This window comes from Psammomys obesus, unplaced genomic scaffold (assembly GCF_907164565.1).
Source record: "Psammomys obesus unplaced genomic scaffold, mPsaObe1.curated_primary_1811, whole genome shotgun sequence".
Classification (NCBI taxonomy): Eukaryota; Metazoa; Chordata; class Mammalia; order Rodentia; family Muridae; genus Psammomys; species Psammomys obesus.
In genome coordinates, this window is record NW_026585895.1 from 44,303,328 (window position 1) to 44,322,305 (window position 18,978).

General features: G+C 37.2%; 1 protein-coding gene across 4 annotated transcripts in view; it reads left to right on the forward strand.

Moving 5' to 3' along the window:
• The window catches only part of Strbp (spermatid perinuclear RNA binding protein), a 114,668-nt gene that overhangs the window by 55,539 nt on the left and 40,151 nt on the right, over positions 1 to 18,978 (forward strand). For all 4 annotated transcript variants that reach the window (XM_055600828.1, XM_055600827.1, XM_055600825.1 and 1 more), the window contains exons 6-10: positions 5,597 to 5,688; positions 6,484 to 6,579; positions 7,838 to 7,949; positions 8,558 to 8,655; positions 8,859 to 8,970. In XM_055600828.1, the coding sequence (XP_055456803.1) occupies positions 5,597 to 5,688; positions 6,484 to 6,579; positions 7,838 to 7,949; positions 8,558 to 8,655; positions 8,859 to 8,970 (510 nt within the window). The remainder of the gene's footprint in view (positions 1 to 5,596; positions 5,689 to 6,483; positions 6,580 to 7,837; positions 7,950 to 8,557; positions 8,656 to 8,858; positions 8,971 to 18,978) is intronic.

Here is an 18,978-nt window from a genome sequence, read left to right on the forward strand (position 1 = left end):
CTGGCAATGAAGAATAGCTGCTGCTGCTTTTCATTTTCTTTCTTAAAGCTAAACAATGTCTTGTAGCACCTGTCCTCTACCCTGAGACAGTTTGTAATAGTACTCTGATTTGTTTTTACCACTCTCAAATACATAGTTAACAGTATAGAAACAAATCAACTGTTTTCTTCCCTCTCTTAACTTGCTAAATGATTTCAGCAAAACCTAAATGAGAGGGAAGTTAGGTTGAGAACAGGCAGAGCCAGAGAACTAGGTCTACATAGTGCATTAAATTTATCTTTAATATTGTCTGTGTAGAAGTGTATATAACCATTTACTTCAAATCACCATTTATGTTCTAAGTTGTCAAGTGTATATAATGAATATACTTTTAAAAAATAATGTCACAAATCTCCTTTGCTATCAATATTAACATACTCTCATTCTTTTACTTGAAGACCTTGTGAAATGACTATTTCCCTAGTACTATGTATTTCCTTAAAAGGGAAAAAGAAAGGTGTAGGAGAAAAAGCAGAGATCTTGCTGCATAACATCTTTTTGTTCACTCTGTTAGTGTTGTGTGACACTGAGCAGGCTTTCAGAGTTTAGTTAATACAGAAACAGTAAGTTGTTTACAGGTCTCTGTGAGAGAATTTCTATACAGTGAGGTATACAACTAAGATCAAAGTAATAAAGTGTAGAAACCACTCAGCTACTAAATACTTTTACCTATTCAAACAGTCTCAAAAGTGACAGTAATGTGGGCACACTAGAGTCAGACAGCTGAACCGTAGCCCAGCTAAGTAAGCTATTTATTTATTTATTTATTTATTTATTTATTTTTATTTATTTTTTTTTTTTTTGAGGCAAAGATTTACTATGTAGCTCTGGCTGGCCTGGAACTCACTAAGTACAACAGCTTGATACACCAGGATAGCCTTGAACTCACAGAGATCCTTCTGCCTAAGCCTCTGGAGTGCTGGGATTAAAGACCTGCCCTACCATTTCCATTTACTTGGGGACATTTCATGCTTGAAATTGAGTATCATGAGTGAGTATACCGTGAGCTTTGTACTAGTAAGAGCCGGCTTACTGTGTAGCTTGTGCTCTTTGGAAGGCAGGTATCTTTTTCCTCCTCCTATCCTGTCCTTTATCCTAGGCACCGAGAATGATGCCATATACAGTAAATTTTCAGTCAGAGAAAATACAATCTAGTGTATAAAAAAGTTAACAATGGGCAACATCTTACATGGCTTTAGAAATATTACAAGTTTTGGTATTTTATGTATAAGCATTTTCTCATATATATTTATAAATCTCACAGTAGCCATAGGAGGCCACTGTTATAAGCAGGACTGTATCATATTTTGCTCAACTAACCTGACAGAGTCCAGTATAGAATCCTCTTTCTTGTTCCTGCCTAGGTTGCTGTATGGACACTTGAGCTGATTTTTCCTTTCTGACCATATTACACAGCCTCAACTCTGGTGCTTGTAACTTTAAACTAGAAATGTATTTGCTATGGGGAGGTGATAAATTGTATGTAAAGTTATGTTTACAATGCACTTTTAAACCAAGCAGATAGTGAAAATAAAGCCTTTTCTGGCTTATACTAAAATCAGCTTTTGTCCTTAGTATTGAGGTAGATTCAGAGCTTGATAAAGAAGCTATCCTAGAGTTCCTTTTCAGCAGTTGATGCCACAGTGGTCTTCTAACTCTTCTTGGCAGAGGTTCAGCGATGTGTCCGGCTAAGGGTCAGGACAGTAGACTGTTGCAGACCATAATTGTGCTGCAGGCTATATTTTCCTGCCTTCCCCAGGTGTGCAGAGCAGTCCTTTGGTCATTTTCCTCCCAGTGCTTGACTGTCACTAAGGTAGTGTTTGTGCCACAATTAGACAAATTAAGAGGACAGTGCTTCCATCTTATTGCTACATGTTTGTTTTTATTACTGTGTTTTTCATGAACAGTAGCTCAGGCATAATGTCCTTCCAGAAAGCTTCAAGGAATTGAGAGAAAAGAGATTTCAGGATATCCTCAGACATACTAAAAACATTCTGTCAGGATGAGCCAAGAACTCAGCTTTATCCAGATTATCATGGAGCCTGCTACGATTCCCAGCTCAGATGCTTTTACTTTTGAAGAGCTAGGTTCTAGACACACACAGGCACAGTCATGTCTGGCTTTCTCCTTGTTCTTCCTTTATAGGCTAATGCTCTATTAACAGGGGCAGATAGCTTGTATGTAAGGCACTGTGAAAAATTGACTGTCAGCTGCAGAGTCGTGTTTATTGACCACTGATATAACCTCTAACCAAGCAAGCAAGGTGAGGCATAGTAGTCCTTTTTCCAGTGTTCCCATTGTGAAGAATGCTGCATGTACCTTCTTGCCCTGATAGTAGATTACAAAAACATTTTTAAAAGCTATTTTTCTTTGTATTTGACATTTTTGTCAGTACTTGCCCATCTTTCTGTGCTATTTTTCTTCTTCTTTTTTTTTTTTTAAAGATTTATTTCATTTATTTTATGTATATGAGTGCTCTATCTGCATGTACACCTCCATGCCAGAAGAGGGCATCAGATCCCAGTATATGGTTGTGAGAATTGTGAGTATGTGGTTGCTGAGAATTGAACTCGGGACCTCTGGAAGAGCAGATAGTGCTCTTAACCTCTGAGCCATCTCTCCAGCCTTTTGCTATTTCTTATGTTTCCTACAAAGGAAGTGAAATAGATCATAATTTTATTTTTATTTATTTTTGAGACAGGGTCTTCCTATGTACCCCTGGCTTGGGATTCACTATGTAGACCAGGCTAGTCTGGATGCACAGATATCCATCCATCTTCCTCTGACTTTCTGCTGTTTTTAATTAATTATGACTTTTTTTTTTTTTTTTTTTTTTTTTAAAAGAAAGTTGAAAAACACAGAGCAGACCCCCACACACCTGTGTTAAGGTACTAAAATATTAAACTTGAGGTTATATCAAGAGTGGCATTGTTTTCCTAGCAATAGTTTTGTGATTGCCACATTAATGGAGTGTTTTTCCTAATCAGTAAAAATGTGTAAAAATATATCATTAGCCATATAAAGGGAATTTACAAGCTGGCCTGATAAGTAGCAAGGTGGTGCCATACTTGCAAGACTTAAAAAAAAATGTGTTTGTTACACCTAACTGTTTCCAGCCTCATGAATAGTAAACCATTTTGGTAAATCTTTTGACTGTTAGAGCATGAACATACATGGCCATTTTGATGTTGATATAAAGGGAATCTTTCTTTTCATCTCTTTTTAGTAGAATCTTGTTTCCAAATGTTGGCTGTCTGTAGCAAGCTGATGTCTTGATTTTTAAAATTTAAAATTTTTTAATTTATTACAATTTATTCACTTTATATCCCAGCTGTAGTCTCCTTTCTCATCCCTTCCCAGTCCTACTCTCCCTCCCTCTTCTCCCATACCCCTTCCCCAGGCAACTGATGGGGGAGGTCCTCCTCCCCTTCCACCTGACCCTAACCTGTCAGGTCTCATCTGGAGTGGTTGCATTGTATTTCTCTGTGGCCTGGTAAGGTGTGACAACCCCATCACCCCCCAGGGGGGGAGGTGATCAAAGAGCAGGCCAGTCAGTTTATTTCAGAGACAGTCCCTGTTACCTGTTACCCTAGGGAACCCACTTGGAGACTGAGCTGCCATGGGCTACATCTGTGCAGGGGTTCTAGGTTATCTCCATGCATGGGCTTTGGTTGGAGTATCAGTCTCAGAAAAGACCCCTGGCCAATGCAGACAGTCCTGATGAGACCTGATAGGCTAGGGTCAGATGGAAGGGGAGGAGGACCTCCCCTATCAGTGGACTTGGGGAGGGACATGGGAGGAGAAGAGCCAGGCAGCCTTTGTTGGTTCTACCTTTTAGGAGAGTCTAATAACTCATTTAGAGATGTTTATCTTTTACAAAAGCTTTACACAGATGCTTGTATTGACTAAAACAATTGGATGACAAAACATTAAAATGAGTCAGTTGTATGTTTGTCTGTAAAAACAAGTAAGTCCAGGAGCTGGAGCACCTGTGAGTACCATATTTGTTTGGGTTTCTAAACAAGTCCGCATTGATAATTCTTTATGAGGCTTCTGATCTTATGAGTAGAAATGAGTAATGAAATGAGCACCAGCACTGTGATTTTTGTTGGCGGGGTTAATGGAAAACAGTGCTGACATCTGCTGTGGCGCTCACTTGGCAGAAAATAAGTGTGTGACACTTCATCCTTTAGTGCTGCAGCAGAGCAGGGAGCCCCATCTTTTGTCAGTGGCTCTAGTTGAAAATTAAGCCTTCAGGGTTAGTAACGTTTTAGCTAGTAGACTCAACACTAGATTTGCCGCTATAGACTCACTGATAACGGAGGAAACCAAAAAATATCAATGTTCTTTTGTGCCATTTAAAAGTATTTACATTGCTTGAACTATGCAGTGTATTCCCTATCTACTCTCAAGAGAATACTGACAGGAAGTGTTGGTGGGACTTTTTTTTTCTCCCTTCCTTCCTTCCTTCCTTCCTTCCTTCCTTCCTTCCTTCCTTTTTTTTTTTTGGTGGGGGGAGGCAAGGTTTCTCTGTGTAGCTCCTGGCTGGGCTGGCTTTGAACTCACAGAGATCTGCCTGTCTCTACCTCCCAAGTGCTGGGATTAACATTGTGCTCTAACCTCTTGGCTTAAAAGCATTCTTAAGAGAGAGTAATAAATCTGATTTAGATGTTAGACAACCCTTTTGAGGGAATTCTATTGTGGAACTATCAAATATGTATTAAGATTTAAAAATTAAAAACCCATTCTGCATAGCTTAGCAGAAATGAATTTGGTAATACTTGGACTTAGTATCATGTGGCATCTCAAATATGTGGGTTTTATTGTTAATCATGTTTAAATTTTGCTGCTTTTGACCATCTCAACCCATTGTGAGATAGTAAGGTAAATCAAAATACCATGATTAGGTAGCAGTCTGAGTTGCCTTAAGAAAAAAAAAAGAGATCAATAAATAAAAATATTTCTATTTTATATTTGTAGTTTTAAATTTTTGGGTCCAAAAAGAAATACTGAATGAACCTCAAGGTAGCTTTTGAGCTCTTAGCAGTGGTGGTGGTTTAGTGACTGGGTTTGTTTAGAATCAAATACACACTGAGCGTATATTCAGCATTTCTAACTTTACTATTATATAAGAGCTGTTTTAGACCCTGATGAGTTATCAAAATTTCTTCTAATAAAAATGTTTTTATTGCTATTGTTCCCAGATGTCTTTCTTTATAGTTTGCCAAAGTATGCAATGCTGTGTATTTATTTTGTTTTCTATGATGGTTCACATGTTCATTAGTAAGATTACAGATTGATAATCAGAAGCAGTAGTCACTGATCCCTTTACTGAATGAATTCTTTTACTCTTCCTTGCATTTTTGCTCAAACTCTGATGACTTCATGTAAATAATGTGTACTTAATTTTAAAAAGAAGCAACAAAACCAAATTATGAAATTTTTGGGAGTCTTATTGTAAGTTCACTCAAATGCTGCTTTCTTTTGGTTGCTAGTGATTATTTCTTAACACCTTTTCAAACTCTATCTGTTTTCCTTTATCCCATTTTATTATTAGAAAATGTAATGATGAAAGACCCTCCGGACTTATTGGACAGGCAAAAATGCCTGAATGCCTTGGCTTCTCTTCGACATGCCAAATGGTTTCAGGTTGGCGCTTTGTTATTTCCTTACTGTTCCTGTATAGCCATATGTAGATTATGTTTGGAACACCTGACACGTAGTGTTTTCCGTGTGCTATATAAATGGGGATACTTTGTAGCTCATTGAATCATTCTTGGAGTAAATCAGTTAGTTCCTTTAGATAAAGAGCCTAGAATAGCTTTCACTGTAGTGTGTGCACTGTGGTGTGTGCGTACCAACCAGAGCTCAACTTCAATGTCATTTTTCAGAAGCTGCTCACCTTGCTTTTCTTTTTGAGATAGGGTCTCTCATGGCACCGGGAACTCACCAAGTAGGCTAGGCTGACTAGCCAGCAAGCCCCAGGGACCCTTTTGTTTCTGCTTTCCCAACACTGAGATTATAAGTGTGTGCCACCACACCTGGCTTTTAAAACACAGGTTCCGAGGGTTGAACTCGAGCTTCCATGCTTTCCTAGGAAGCACTTTATCCACTGAGCTTTCTTTCCATGATATTTTGTTAACAAGTAATTCTTTTTGGCTTACTATTTTGAATAGTAGATGGTGGCTTATAAAATATAAACATAAAAAAGCTAAATGTTAATATAGTTCCTAGAATTTGGTTACTATGAGTTTATAAAAGGAATTTTCTATTTGTTGAAAACCTGCTTTTCTGAACCATAACTTGATTTTTTGGTTTGCTTGAAAACCAGTAAATTATTTGCTAATTGATATTCACTTTAAAAACCATGAAATACATGATCAGTGTATTTCAAATGAGGAATGGATTTCTATAGGGATATTGGAATCATTTTGTTTGTTTTAGGCAAGGGCAAATGGATTAAAATCATGTGTAATTGTCCTCCGCATTCTGCGTGATTTGTGCAACAGAGTTCCTACATGGGCACCATTGAAAGGATGGGTAAGTACTTAAGTGTGATTAAAAAACAAATCTTGAAGCTATAGCAGAAGAAATACTAGAAATGTTACTACGGAATGACTATCTTCTGAGTTAGTTAAGGCATATGTTGTCTTGTTTTGACCTAGAAATTTATGCAGTTTTATGAAATCTTTTATGAACATAACTTGTCATGTCTTTGTCTTTTGTGTTTTAGACCTGGTATATGTATATCAAGATTTTAAATCTATCTATCTATCTATCTATCTATCTATCTATCTATCTATCTATCTATCTATCTATCTATCTATCTCTATATGTATCTGTCTGTCTGTATCTCTTTGTCTGTATTATTTTTATTATTTTTTTCTGACCTAAAGGTTTTATACCTTTTAGAAATGCTGTTCTTTGAACTCTGTAGTGATCATTGATCACTCATGATTACTTGCTGCCCATGATAGCCTTCTTGGCTGGTCCATTTCCTTTAGCATGTCATTCTATTTCTGTGGAGATTATCTGATAGATTATCTGATTGTCTTTTGAATTTCTTATGAAATGTAGACACAAATTCAACGTGTTAGGTTAAGTGCAATGTTACAATATATAGTTTAAAGTATGTCTGCAGTTAGGTTAAGTGCAGTGTTTGCCTGATTATTAATTACTAACTGGATTTAACATATATTGTAACATTGACTTAATTTGGAAATATTATATTTGATATAGTCAGGTCTACAATTTTAAAATTTATAAAAATAATTTAAAGTTAAAGGCTCATTCATAAAATAATGAAAGACTATAAATATTTGTACAGCTTCACAAGTTTTCAGTTTAATGAAGAGATGTGGTTTTTTTGTTTATTTTAATTATTGCTCTTGAAGCAGGTATTTGAATGACCTTTTTTTTTTGATAGTTTAGTGCTTCCTAACTTAAGTAGAACTTAGACTGGTTTGTACCTTGGTTATTTATTAGCTATTATACATGTGAAAACTTGTTAATCATAAATTAATTACATGACTAGTTTCTTTAGTTTTTAAAAAATTTTTTTCAGGGTAATTAAAAATCATAACATTTTTGTCTCATGTTTTCAGAAAAATATCTAAAATGCTTGATTTAAAAAAATGGTTGGAGTAGATAATCATGGGAGAAGAGTTAAATGGTTCTTAAATGCTAAATTGTCTATACTTTTTTGGCTTCCCTTTTAGATAGAAATGTCAGCTCACATTTAACTGGAATCCTTTTAACACTTGGTGCATGTACTAATTTGTAATTTAATATCTTCTAGCCACTAGAGCTTATATGTGAAAAGTCTATAGGTACTTGTAATAGACCTTTGGGCGCTGGGGAGGCCTTGAGACGAGTAATGGAGTGTTTGGCATCTGGAATACTACTTCCTGGTAAGGGTTTCAAACTCTCAAGGCAGAAGAATAAGAAAAATCTCATTTTAGTTAATTTATCTAGACTTATGCTAAATGTTTGTCCTCTGCAGAGGAGAATGATGTGTAGGAGTTGTATTCTTTGGAATTTCAGCAGTTAGAATGCTTGTGTGTGGAAGAGTGCTGTAAAGCTTTTCCAATAATTCTAATTTGTGTTTTGTATGTACTAACATAAAGGGTACTAATAGAAACTGTCTGCTATGAATTTGCTTCACTTAGAAGTCTGGATTGGGAAATGTAAATGCTTATTTTAAAAGTAATAAAATTCATCTTGATTGCATTCTAGTATTTAATTTAGAAAAATTAAATATAAAATCATTTAAAGTTTAGGGATGATTCATCTTGCTGTTGTAAATTCTTGGAGTAAAACTCAGTTTTTGATTTAGGTGACTTTCATATAAAATAAGGATAGTTAAGCTAACACTGCAAATGACAGAATATCCTTAGTATTTACTTAATTGAGCAGACTTTTAACTTAATTCTTCAGTTTTTTCCCCTTCTCTCTTTTGTTACTTAGCTATTTTCTAAATTTAGTTCTAAATTTTTATTTTTCCTTGCGTTTGCCAAAGGGGGTCCTGGTCTTCATGATCCTTGTGAGCGAGACCCAACAGATGCTTTGAGCTATATGACCACTCAGCAAAAAGAAGACATCACTCATAGTGCACAGGTATGAGACCAGTATATCACTGACTGTTTAGAAAGATACATAACTTTCATTTTCTGAATTGTTCTGTGTGGCTACTTTTCTTGTATCCTTAAATTAGGGAATTATACCAGTATAATATCAATACGTAATTAATGTTGAGTTAAATGTCATATAAGCTACAGTGGTTAATAAGATTATATTAAACATAATGTTTTATTCCTTAGCATGCACTTAGACTATCAGCCTTTGGCCAGATTTATAAAGTGCTGGAGATGGACCCTCTTCCATCTAGTAAGCCTTTTCAGAAGTATTCCTGGTCAGTTACTGATAAAGAAGGTGAGTATGAAAGTTATGTTTTTGTTTTTTAATTAGTAGTGGTGGTGTGTACCTTGTTTAGGGAACTTAACCTTAAACTTGACTTCATCCAGGTCACTGCTTTTCTTAGTTGGCTTCTGTCCACACATCAGTGGCGTTAGCCGGCTGTCTCATTTCTTATTAGTGATCAGCTCATTCCTGTGTTGCTAGATTTTGTTACTACATAGACTTAAAGACCATACTTTAGGCTTCTGGTCTACGGAGAGGAGATAAACCATATACTAAGAAGGGACGTTGTCTTTGTAACTGGGCAATATGGTAAACTTCCTGAAGCTTGCAGGTGATTTGTAGGAAGATAGAAAGGAAAGAAGGAAAGAAAGAAGAAAGAAACAAAAAATACATGGGATGAGAAAAATGTATTAGAAAATTCGTGACCAACTTTCATTTGCACTCATTGTGTGGCTGTATTTATTGTTGTGTGACAAAACTTCCCGGGTAGATGAAATGAACTCCACTTCTTACCCCAGATAGGGAGCCCATGGCAAACCAAAGTACAGATACCACCGAAGTCCAGCTTTGTGAACCATGAGTTTATTGGGGTTACTTATGTTAATGTGGGCGAACAGCTATTTACTTATAGGATCAGAAATGACTCACAGGCATCTGTATCACCAAGGCCCACCCCAGCACAGGTGGCAGCTCATAAAAAGCTGAGAAACCTGGAGCATGCTACACAGCCTGCAGGCAGCTCAACAGGTTGGAGTTGGTCTAGGTGCTTCAGTTTTTCTAAATCTCCAGGTAGTTCTTCTTGTCTGAGAGTCTTCTTTATAGCTGGGTTCTGCTTACCCTGGCAGGGAAGGAGCCCAGTGAATCTAGTATGATCAGTTTCAGGGAGTAATTGAAGCTAATACTTTGTTGTTGTTCACCTCCCTGCTTAAGGACCTTCCTGGCAGGATGGAATTTTTTAATCTTGGAGGAGACTCTTAAACTCACCTACTCTGATTAGGGTATCAGTAGAAAAATGGCCAATTTCAGTAGTGGGATCCTAATTACAGGTCTATTATGTACTAGTTTGGGGCCTTAACAATTTCTTTGTCAGTAGAGATACTGCCATTCTTGATTTACTTTTTTAAAGACTGTTATCAGTTAAAATGTCTGACTTGGGGCCTGGAAGAGAACACATACTCAAATGAATTTATTTACTCTGTGCGCCCTCACTGTTCCCCAGAAAACATTTCATGTTTTTCTGTCTTCCTATCAGTCATAAGAAAAGCGGTTATTTGGTATTAGATCTTTCTTATGCAAGATATAGCCTACCTCCTACAATTGATGTTATTATAATAATTTTGATGTTACAAAGATAGTACAGATACTCAGTATATGTATTTAGACAACATATTATAGTATGTCTGAGTCCACAAGAGCAAAATTGTTGCTTAGCTAGCTGTAGTAGCACAAGACTGTAATCCCAGTATTTGCAAGGCCTTTAGGCAAGTGCTTTAAGAGTTTGAAGCCAGCTGTGCTATATAGCAAGACCTTGTCTTCAAAAACAAACAACAAAATACAAAGCTGTTAATGTAAAAATAATAACACTTTTGAGGGGAAGGGTGTTTTTTAATGCCTTATATGAAAAGACAGCTTCCCAGCTGTCTTTTGTCTATCATGATCCTATGATATCCCTGGAATGCTACTGGATATGCTCTTTGGTTTTCTGTTTTTAATTCCTCTGTTTCAGTTTCTATTAGACTACATATGGACAGGTAATACGCAGCGCTGGTCCTCAGCAACTCCTTAAGCACACTGAGTAGTCCTGAGCTAAGAAGTATGAGAATCACTGATTGGTATTCTAAGTTCTTGAGGAAAGTGCTCAGTACAGTCTGTAGGAGGAAAGCACTTGATTCTTTCTTTGTTGGTGATAGTACCAAAAAAGACATGTCTATGTGACACTGAACATTCTCCATACACTGAATGAGTGAATGAAAAGTTTAAATAATGGGCTGGAGAGATGGCTTAGAGGTTAAGAGCATTGGCTGGTCTTCCAGAGGTCCTGAGTTTAATTCCCAGCAACCACATGACAGCTCATAACTATCAATAATGAGATCTGCTGCCCTCTTCTGGCCCACAGGCATACATGCAGTCAGAAGACTGTATCATATTAAGAAATAAATAAATCTTAAAAATACTTAAATGTTATTTATGATTAATAACAAGTTTTTATTCTAGTCACTTAATTCATAGTAGTAGTACTCTCCTTCCAGTAGGTAGTAAAACTATGTATATTGTTATGTTACTTAGGATTTAAAAACATTTTTAAATGTGAAGAGTTTAGTCAGAATTTGAGATCTGCATGTTTGTCAACACACAGCATAAAACAGAACCAGAGAAACAGTTTGTATCTTAGCTGTCAGTTCCTAGCTGTATTACTAGTTAACCATTTTGTGTTTTGGTTGAAAGATGATCTCCCTCACATTTTGATGCTTTTATCACCAGGCTTCCTGACATTTACATTTAAGTTTGTTCCTATAATTCCCTTTTTCTTTCGCATGCAGTATTTTTTAAATAGTGTTTTTATGACTTCTTTGGGAATTTTATAGAATGTAGTTTGATCCTATCCATTCCACTCCAGATTTAGATCTTCCCTCTCTTCCCTACCCACCCAACCTGATGGTTTCTTTCTCGCATGTTTTTTCTCTCTCTGTCCCTTCCTTCTTGTCTCCTTCCTTTTTTCCCCTCTCTCTTTCCTCCTGTCTTCCCCTCTTCCTGTCTCCATCAAGTCCAGTTTGTATTGGGCAACCACTTCTGGGCATATGGGGCTTGCACAGGAGTGTGGTTTATATACCAGGTGTGGCACCATTAAAGAAAACTGACTTTTCCTTGTCCAGCAGCAGTCAGTTGCCAATAGGGGTGGGACTTCATGCATCCCTCTTCTCCTCCATACTGGGATTTTGTGTGGCTTGATCCTGTTTGTTTAGGTCTTATCCATTTGTCACAATCCCTGTGATTCCATATGTCATTTTCCTATTGTAGCTAGGAGATTGTCTTTGAAGCCACCCACTACTTTCAGCTGTAATCTTTCCACCCTGTTTTCTACACAAATCTCTGAACCTTGAGGGAGGGTTCTGTTAATAGACATTTTAGGGCTGAGAATTCTAAAGTCTATGTCTGTTGACCAGTTGCATGTCTCTGTTTCTTGCTTTGTGTATTGCAAGAAAAAGCTTCTGTGGTAAGATTTGAGCAGTGCACTGATCTATGGGTATAACTGTAAGTCATTAGAAGTTGTTTTAGTACTCTGTCCGTTTAGCAGAATAATAGTAGTAGGGCTTGTGGCCTGTCTAGCCACAGGTTCTTTGCCTTGTTGACAGTGTCAACTCTTGGTTCCATTTTGTAAAGAGTGGCCTTCTATTGAATTTTTATTTTTATTATTTTTTAATCATTTAAAATTTTTTTATTAAATTTTATTTTTTATATTAATTACAGTTTATTCACTTTGTATCCCAGCTGTAGCCCCCTCCCTCCCAATTCCATCCTCCCTCTTCTCCTCCCATGCTCTTCTCCCAGTTTACTTATATGAGAGGTCCTTCTCCCCTTCCATCTGACCCTAGCCTATCAGGTCTCATCAGGACTGGTTGCACTGTCTTCCTCTGTGGCCTGGTAAAGCTGCTCCCCCATCAGGGTGAGGTGGTCAAAGAGCCAGCCACTGAGTTCATGTCAGAGACAGTTCCTGTTCCCCTTACTAGAGAACCCACTTGGATACTGAGCTGTCATGGGCTATATCTGGGCAGAGGTTCTATGTTATCTCCATGCATGGTCCTTGGTTGGAGTATCAGTCTCAGGAAAGACCCCTGTGCTCAGATTTTTTGGTTCTGTTGCTCTCCTTATGGAACTCCTGTTGTCTCTAGGTCTTACTATCTCCCCCTTCTTTGATAAGATTCCCTACACTCTGCCTAAAGTTTAGTTATGAGTCTCTCAGCATCTGCTTTGATACCCTGCTGGGTAGAGTCTTTCAGAGGCCCTCTGTGGTAGGCTCCTGTCCTGTTTCCTATTTTCTCCTTCTTCCAGTGTCCATCCTGTTTGTCTTTCTGAGTGAGGATTGATTATCTTACCCTGGGTCCTCCTCCTTGCTTAGTTTCTTTAGGTGTAAAGATTTTAGTATGTTTATCCTATATTATATGTCTACTATCCAGTTAAAAGTGGGTATATATTGTGTGTGTCTTTCTGCTTCTGGGATACCTCACTCAGGATGACCTCTTCTAGATCCCACCATTTGCCTGCAAATTTCATGATTTCCTTATTTTTAATAGCTGAGTAGTATTCCATTGTGTAAATGTACCACAATTTCTGTATTAATTCCTCCATTGAGGGACATCTGGGTTGTTTCCAGGTTCTGGCTATTAGAAATAAAGCAGCTATGAACATGGTTGAGCAAATGTCCTTGTTGTGTACTTGAGTATCTTTTGGATATATGCCTAGGAGTGGTATAGCTGGATATTGAGGAAACGCTATTCCTAATTGTCTGAGAAAGCGCCAGATTGATTTCCAAAGCAGTTGTACAAGTTTACATTCCCACCAGCAATGGAGGAGGATTCCCCTTTCTCCACATCCTCTCCAGCATGTATTGTCACTTGAGTTTTTGATCTTAGCCATTCTGATGGGTGTAAGGTAAAATCTTAGGGACTTCAGACGTATCTTTCTTATGAGCATTGATGCAGAAATACTCAATAAAATACTTGCATACCAAATCCAAGAACACATAAAAGATATCATCTACCATGACCAAGTAGGCTTCATCCCAGGCATGCAGGGGTGGTTCAATATACGGAAATCCATCAATGTAATCCATCGTATAAACAAACTGAAGGAGAAAAAAAAAAAAAAACACATGATTATCTCCTTAGATGCCGAAAAAGAATTTGACAAAACCCAACAGCCATTCATGTTTAAAATCTTGGAGAGATCAGGGATATAAGGCACATACCTAACCATAGTAAAGACAATATACAGCAGTCCTATAACCCAACATCAAGCTCAATGGAGAGAAATCATTCCCACTGAACTCAGGGACAAGTCAAGGCTGCCCACTCTCTCCATATCTCTTCAACCTAGTGCTTGAAGTCCTAGCTAGAGCAATAAGACAACTAAAGGAAATCAAGGGAATACAAATCAGAAAGGAAGAAGTCAAAGTATCACTATTTTCAGATGATATGATAGTATACATGAGTGACCCCAAAAATTCAACCAGAGAACTCCTTCAGCTGATAAACACCTTTAGTAAAGTGGCTGGATACAAAATTAACTCAAAAATATCAGAAGCCCTCCTGTATACCAAAGACAAAAGGACCAAGAAAGAAATTAGGGAAACAACACCCTTCACAATAGCCACTAATAACATAAAGTACCTTGGTGTGACTCTAACCTAAAGCAAGTGAAAGATCTGTTTGGAAAAAAACTATTGAATTTAAAAAAAGTGGTTGTCTACTCTCATATTATGTTTGTGCAACTGCTGAACCATGGGACTCGTTTTGCCAGGCCAGTTGTTATTATAGCTTGCATCTGGATGATTTTGATGATTACTTTTTGCCTCTGGTCGTGTGCATAGCACCCTCAGCACTGTGAAAGCTGTCCAGCAGTGAGGAAGCTTCCAGTTGAGTACCAGCTAATTTCTCCATGATCTATGACACAAGTATGTGTGTCTTCAGCAGTAGGGTTGTACCCTTAAGTTCTGGAGGGTAACCAATAGCACTGGCAATAACCTGTAATGTATTTAGAGGGTCTGTGAGACCACCATTAACTTAACAAGCCAAAAGAAGTAACTCATTTCTGATACCGGGGGCTGTATTCAATCATGTATGCTGTCTAATTGGGATATTGTTCCCCGTTATAGTATAACTCCATTTAAACTATTTTTATGTGTTTCTATATTTTAGAAAACTTTTACAGGAGTATCACCTTTAGTGTGAGTTACCCCTTCCCACCCATGTTCTTTCTTCTACCCTGCCCTTCCATCTCCATCTCATTTAATTCTTCCTGTCTCCCGTTTTTCGTTTCGTCCTATATAACACTGTATTCTATTTCTCTTTCATTGAAAGATCTCCTCCTCCCTAATGGCCCCTTTCTTGTTACCTTACTAACCTCTTTGGTATTTCAAATGAAATACATATACCTAAAGCTTAAAAGCAAACATTCACATATAAGAGAACACAAGTTTGTCATTCTTGGTCTGGGTTATCTTTCTCAGGATGACTGTTTCTAGTTCCATCCATTTATATGCCAGTGCCATTTTCTTAACAGTTGAATAATATTCTGTTTTGAAAATATATCACATTTTCAGTATCCATTCATTAGTTACTATCCATCTAGGCTGTTTCTAATTTCTGGCTGTTAGAAATAGTACAACAGTGAACATGGATGAGTACACATCTCTGTAGTAAGATAGTCCTTTGGATAGATCTACTTTCATCTTTTAGAGGAAACTGCACATGATTTTCATAGTGACTGCATCAGTTACACTCCTACAAAGAGTGAATAAGTGTTTTTTTTTTTTCTTCTTCGTCTTTTTTTTTTTTTTTTTAATACATTTCCAGCGTCTGCTGGTTGTTTGTATTTTGATCTTGGACATTTTCACTGGAATAAAATTAAATCTCAGGGTAGTTTTAATTTACATTTCCTTGATGGGCAAGGGTGTTAAACATTTTTAAAAAAGGGTTTCTCAGCTACTTGTGTGATCTTTTGAGAACTCTTTGTTTAGTTCCATGCCCCATTTTACATTTGGGTTACATATTTTCCTGCTGTTTAGTTTTTTCAGTTCTTTGTATGTTCTAGATAGTAACACTCTATCAGATGTATAGTTGGTAAAGATTCTTTCCCCATACTGTGGGTTGTCTCTTCGTCAAATGATGGTGTCCTTTGTCCTTTGCTTGTACAGTGTTTTAGTTTATGTCCTATTTGTCAGTTATTGGTCTTAATGTATATACCATCTAGGTCTGGATTAGAAATTTCTTTCTTCTGTGTGTATGTTCAAGCATATTCCTTCGTTTATGCTCTATCAGATTCTTTTCAAAAACAAATTTATTTATTTAGTCAATTTACACCCCAGTCATAGCCTCATTCTTCCTCATCTCCCAGTTCCACCTCCTCCCTCCCCCTTCCCTATTCCTCAGAAATGGGAGCCCCTTTACCTACCATTCATCCCAGCTCATCAAGTCATATTAGGGCTGATCATGACCTTTTCCCCTGTGGACTAGCAAGGCAGTCCATTCAGGGGGAAGTAGTTGAAAAGCTGACAAAAAAGTCCATGTCAGAGAGAGTCCCCATTCCCCTTACTAAGGAAACCCACATGAGGCCTGAGCTACCCATCAGTTACATCTTTGTAGGGGGCCTAGGACCAGTCCCATGCAAGGTCTTTGGTTGGTGCTTCAGTCTCAGCAAACCCCTCTTGGCCCTGGTTAGTTTTCACTGTTGATTTTCTTATGAAGTGCCTGTCACTTCCAGGTCCTTTTCTCCCTCCCCCCACTTTTTCACAAGGCTCCCTACACCTTGCCCAATGTTTGGCTATGAGTCTCAGCATCTGTTTTGAGGTGCTGCTGGGTGGAGCCTCTCAGAGTACAACTCAGTCTGTAAGCATAGCAGAGTATTATTGTTAATAGTGACAGGGGTTGGTTCTCTCCGATGGGGTGGGTCTTGGGTTGGGCCAGGCATTGGCTGTACCTTCTCCCAGTCTCTGCTATATCTGCTGTATCTTTATCCCTACACATACTGTAGGAAGGGTGAATCTTTTTTTTTTTAACTGTACAATCGGCATATTTTATTTATCACACATAACTCATACTGAAAGCAAGAGTGAATCTTGAGTTGGAAGTTTTTGTGGGTAGATTGGTGTTCCTCTCCCTCTAACTAGGATCTATCAGATTCTTAATATCAGGTCTTATATTGAATTGAAGTCTTTGATCTATTTGGAGTTGAGCTTTGCACAGATTGAAAAATACCAATCTAATTTCATTGTTCTTCATGCAGTTGTCTAGTTTTCCTAGCATCATTAAAAATGCTGCCTTCTCTCCAGTGTGTATTTTTGATCTCTTTGTCAAAAGTCAAAGAGTTCATAGGTACACGGACTTATATCTAGGTTTTCAGTTCTATTCAGCGTGTTTATTTTTATTTTTATTCATTTTAAATTTTTTTATTTTTACTAGTAACATGCTAGTTTAATTTTTTTTTTTTTAAATATGTGTGGGTATTTTGCCTGCATGTGTGTCTGTGCATCAAGTATTTGCCCTGGTGCCTATAGAAGCCAGAAGGGAGGTGTCAGATCCTCTAGAAGCCATCATGTCGGTATTAGGAGTCAAACCCAGGTTCTCTGGAAGTGCAGCCAGTGCTTATAACTTCTGAGCCACTTTTTTGTTGTTTGTTTTTGTTTTTCAAGACAGGGTTTCTCTGTGTAGCTCTGGCTGTCCTGATACTCACTCCGTAGACCAGGCTGGCCGTGTACTCAGAGATCCACCTGCTTCTGCCTCCTGAGTGCTGGGGTTAAAGGTGTGCACCACCACAACCTGACACTGCTGAACCACTTTTTGTGTCTGTAACTTAAAATCAGGAAAGGTGACACCTCCAGCAGTTTATTTGTTTGGTCTGTGTTTTAACTATCCTAGGCTTTTGTGTTTCTATATGAAGTTTAAGATTATTTTTTCATTTTTTCTATATTATGTTGGAATTTTGTTTGGGATTATATTAAATATGCAAATTGCATTTGGTAGAATAGTCATTATTACAATATTAACTTGCCAATCCATGAGCATGGGAAGTTTTCCATTTTCTAACATCATGTGATTTTTTTTCAACGTCATTATTATATGTCTTTTACTTTCATACTTAAGACTTATTCCGAGATCCTGTGAGTGTGTGTTTGTGTGTGTATGTGTATGTGTGTACACATGCTATTGTTTTCTTTCTTTCTTTCTTGGCATGTGTTTTTATAGAGGAAGGCCTACTGATTTATGTGTGTTGGTTTTGTATCCTGCCGGTTTGCAGAATGTATTTATGAGCTATAGAAATTTTCTGGTGGCATCTTTAGGGTATTTTACATATAAAATCATACTAAACAGTAAATACTTTTTTTTTTACTTCCTTTATTTGTATCTTCATGATCTCCTTTAGCTGTCTTACTGTCCTAAGCTAAGATTATGAGCGATATATTGAATTACAGGGGAGAAAGTTGTGTTGTTTCTGAGTTTAGTGGAAATAAGTTTTGCTTTGTTTAGAATGATGTGTTGTCTATGGATTTGTTATAAATTTCCTTATTTTTATGTTGAGACATGTTTCTCATAACTCTAGTTTCTTCAGGACTTCCATCATGAAAGGGATGTTAGATTGGTAAATGCTTTTTCTACCTCTAATGAGTTGACCATGTGGTTTCTGTCCTTTTAGTCTGTTTATATGGTGGATTATGTTTATTGATTTACATATGTTGAACTATACCTATATCTCTGGGATCAAGCTGACTTAATCATTGTTGATGTGATGACTTTTTTGATACATGCCTATATGCGGCTTGCAAATACTATGGTGAGAAGTTTTACATCTGTGTTAATCAGAGATAATAGCTTATCATTTTTTTCTTTTGTTTGGTCTTTGATTTTGTAAATACTGACTTTGTAAAAAGAATTTATAAATGTTCTTTCAGTTTTTAATTTGTTAAATGATTTGAGAGGTATTGGTATAGTACCTTAGGATTCTCAGAATTTGCTCAGTGTCTTGTAATGTCTCCCTTTTCATTTCTAATTACAATTAAAATTATTTTATGTGCAGTAGTGTTTATTTTTGTGTTGAAATTTTGCATGTATGTCTGTGCTTTATTTGCTTGCCTGGTGTTAACAGAAGCATTGGATCCTCTGAATTTGGAATTATGGATAAACCACCACGTGGGTGCTGGGAAATGAATCCAGGTCCTTAGCAAAAGGGTGTGTAGGGTGTGTGTGAGGTTAAGTAGTGTCCTTAACCTCAGAGCTGTCTCTCTATCCCTTATCTCTAAATTTGGAT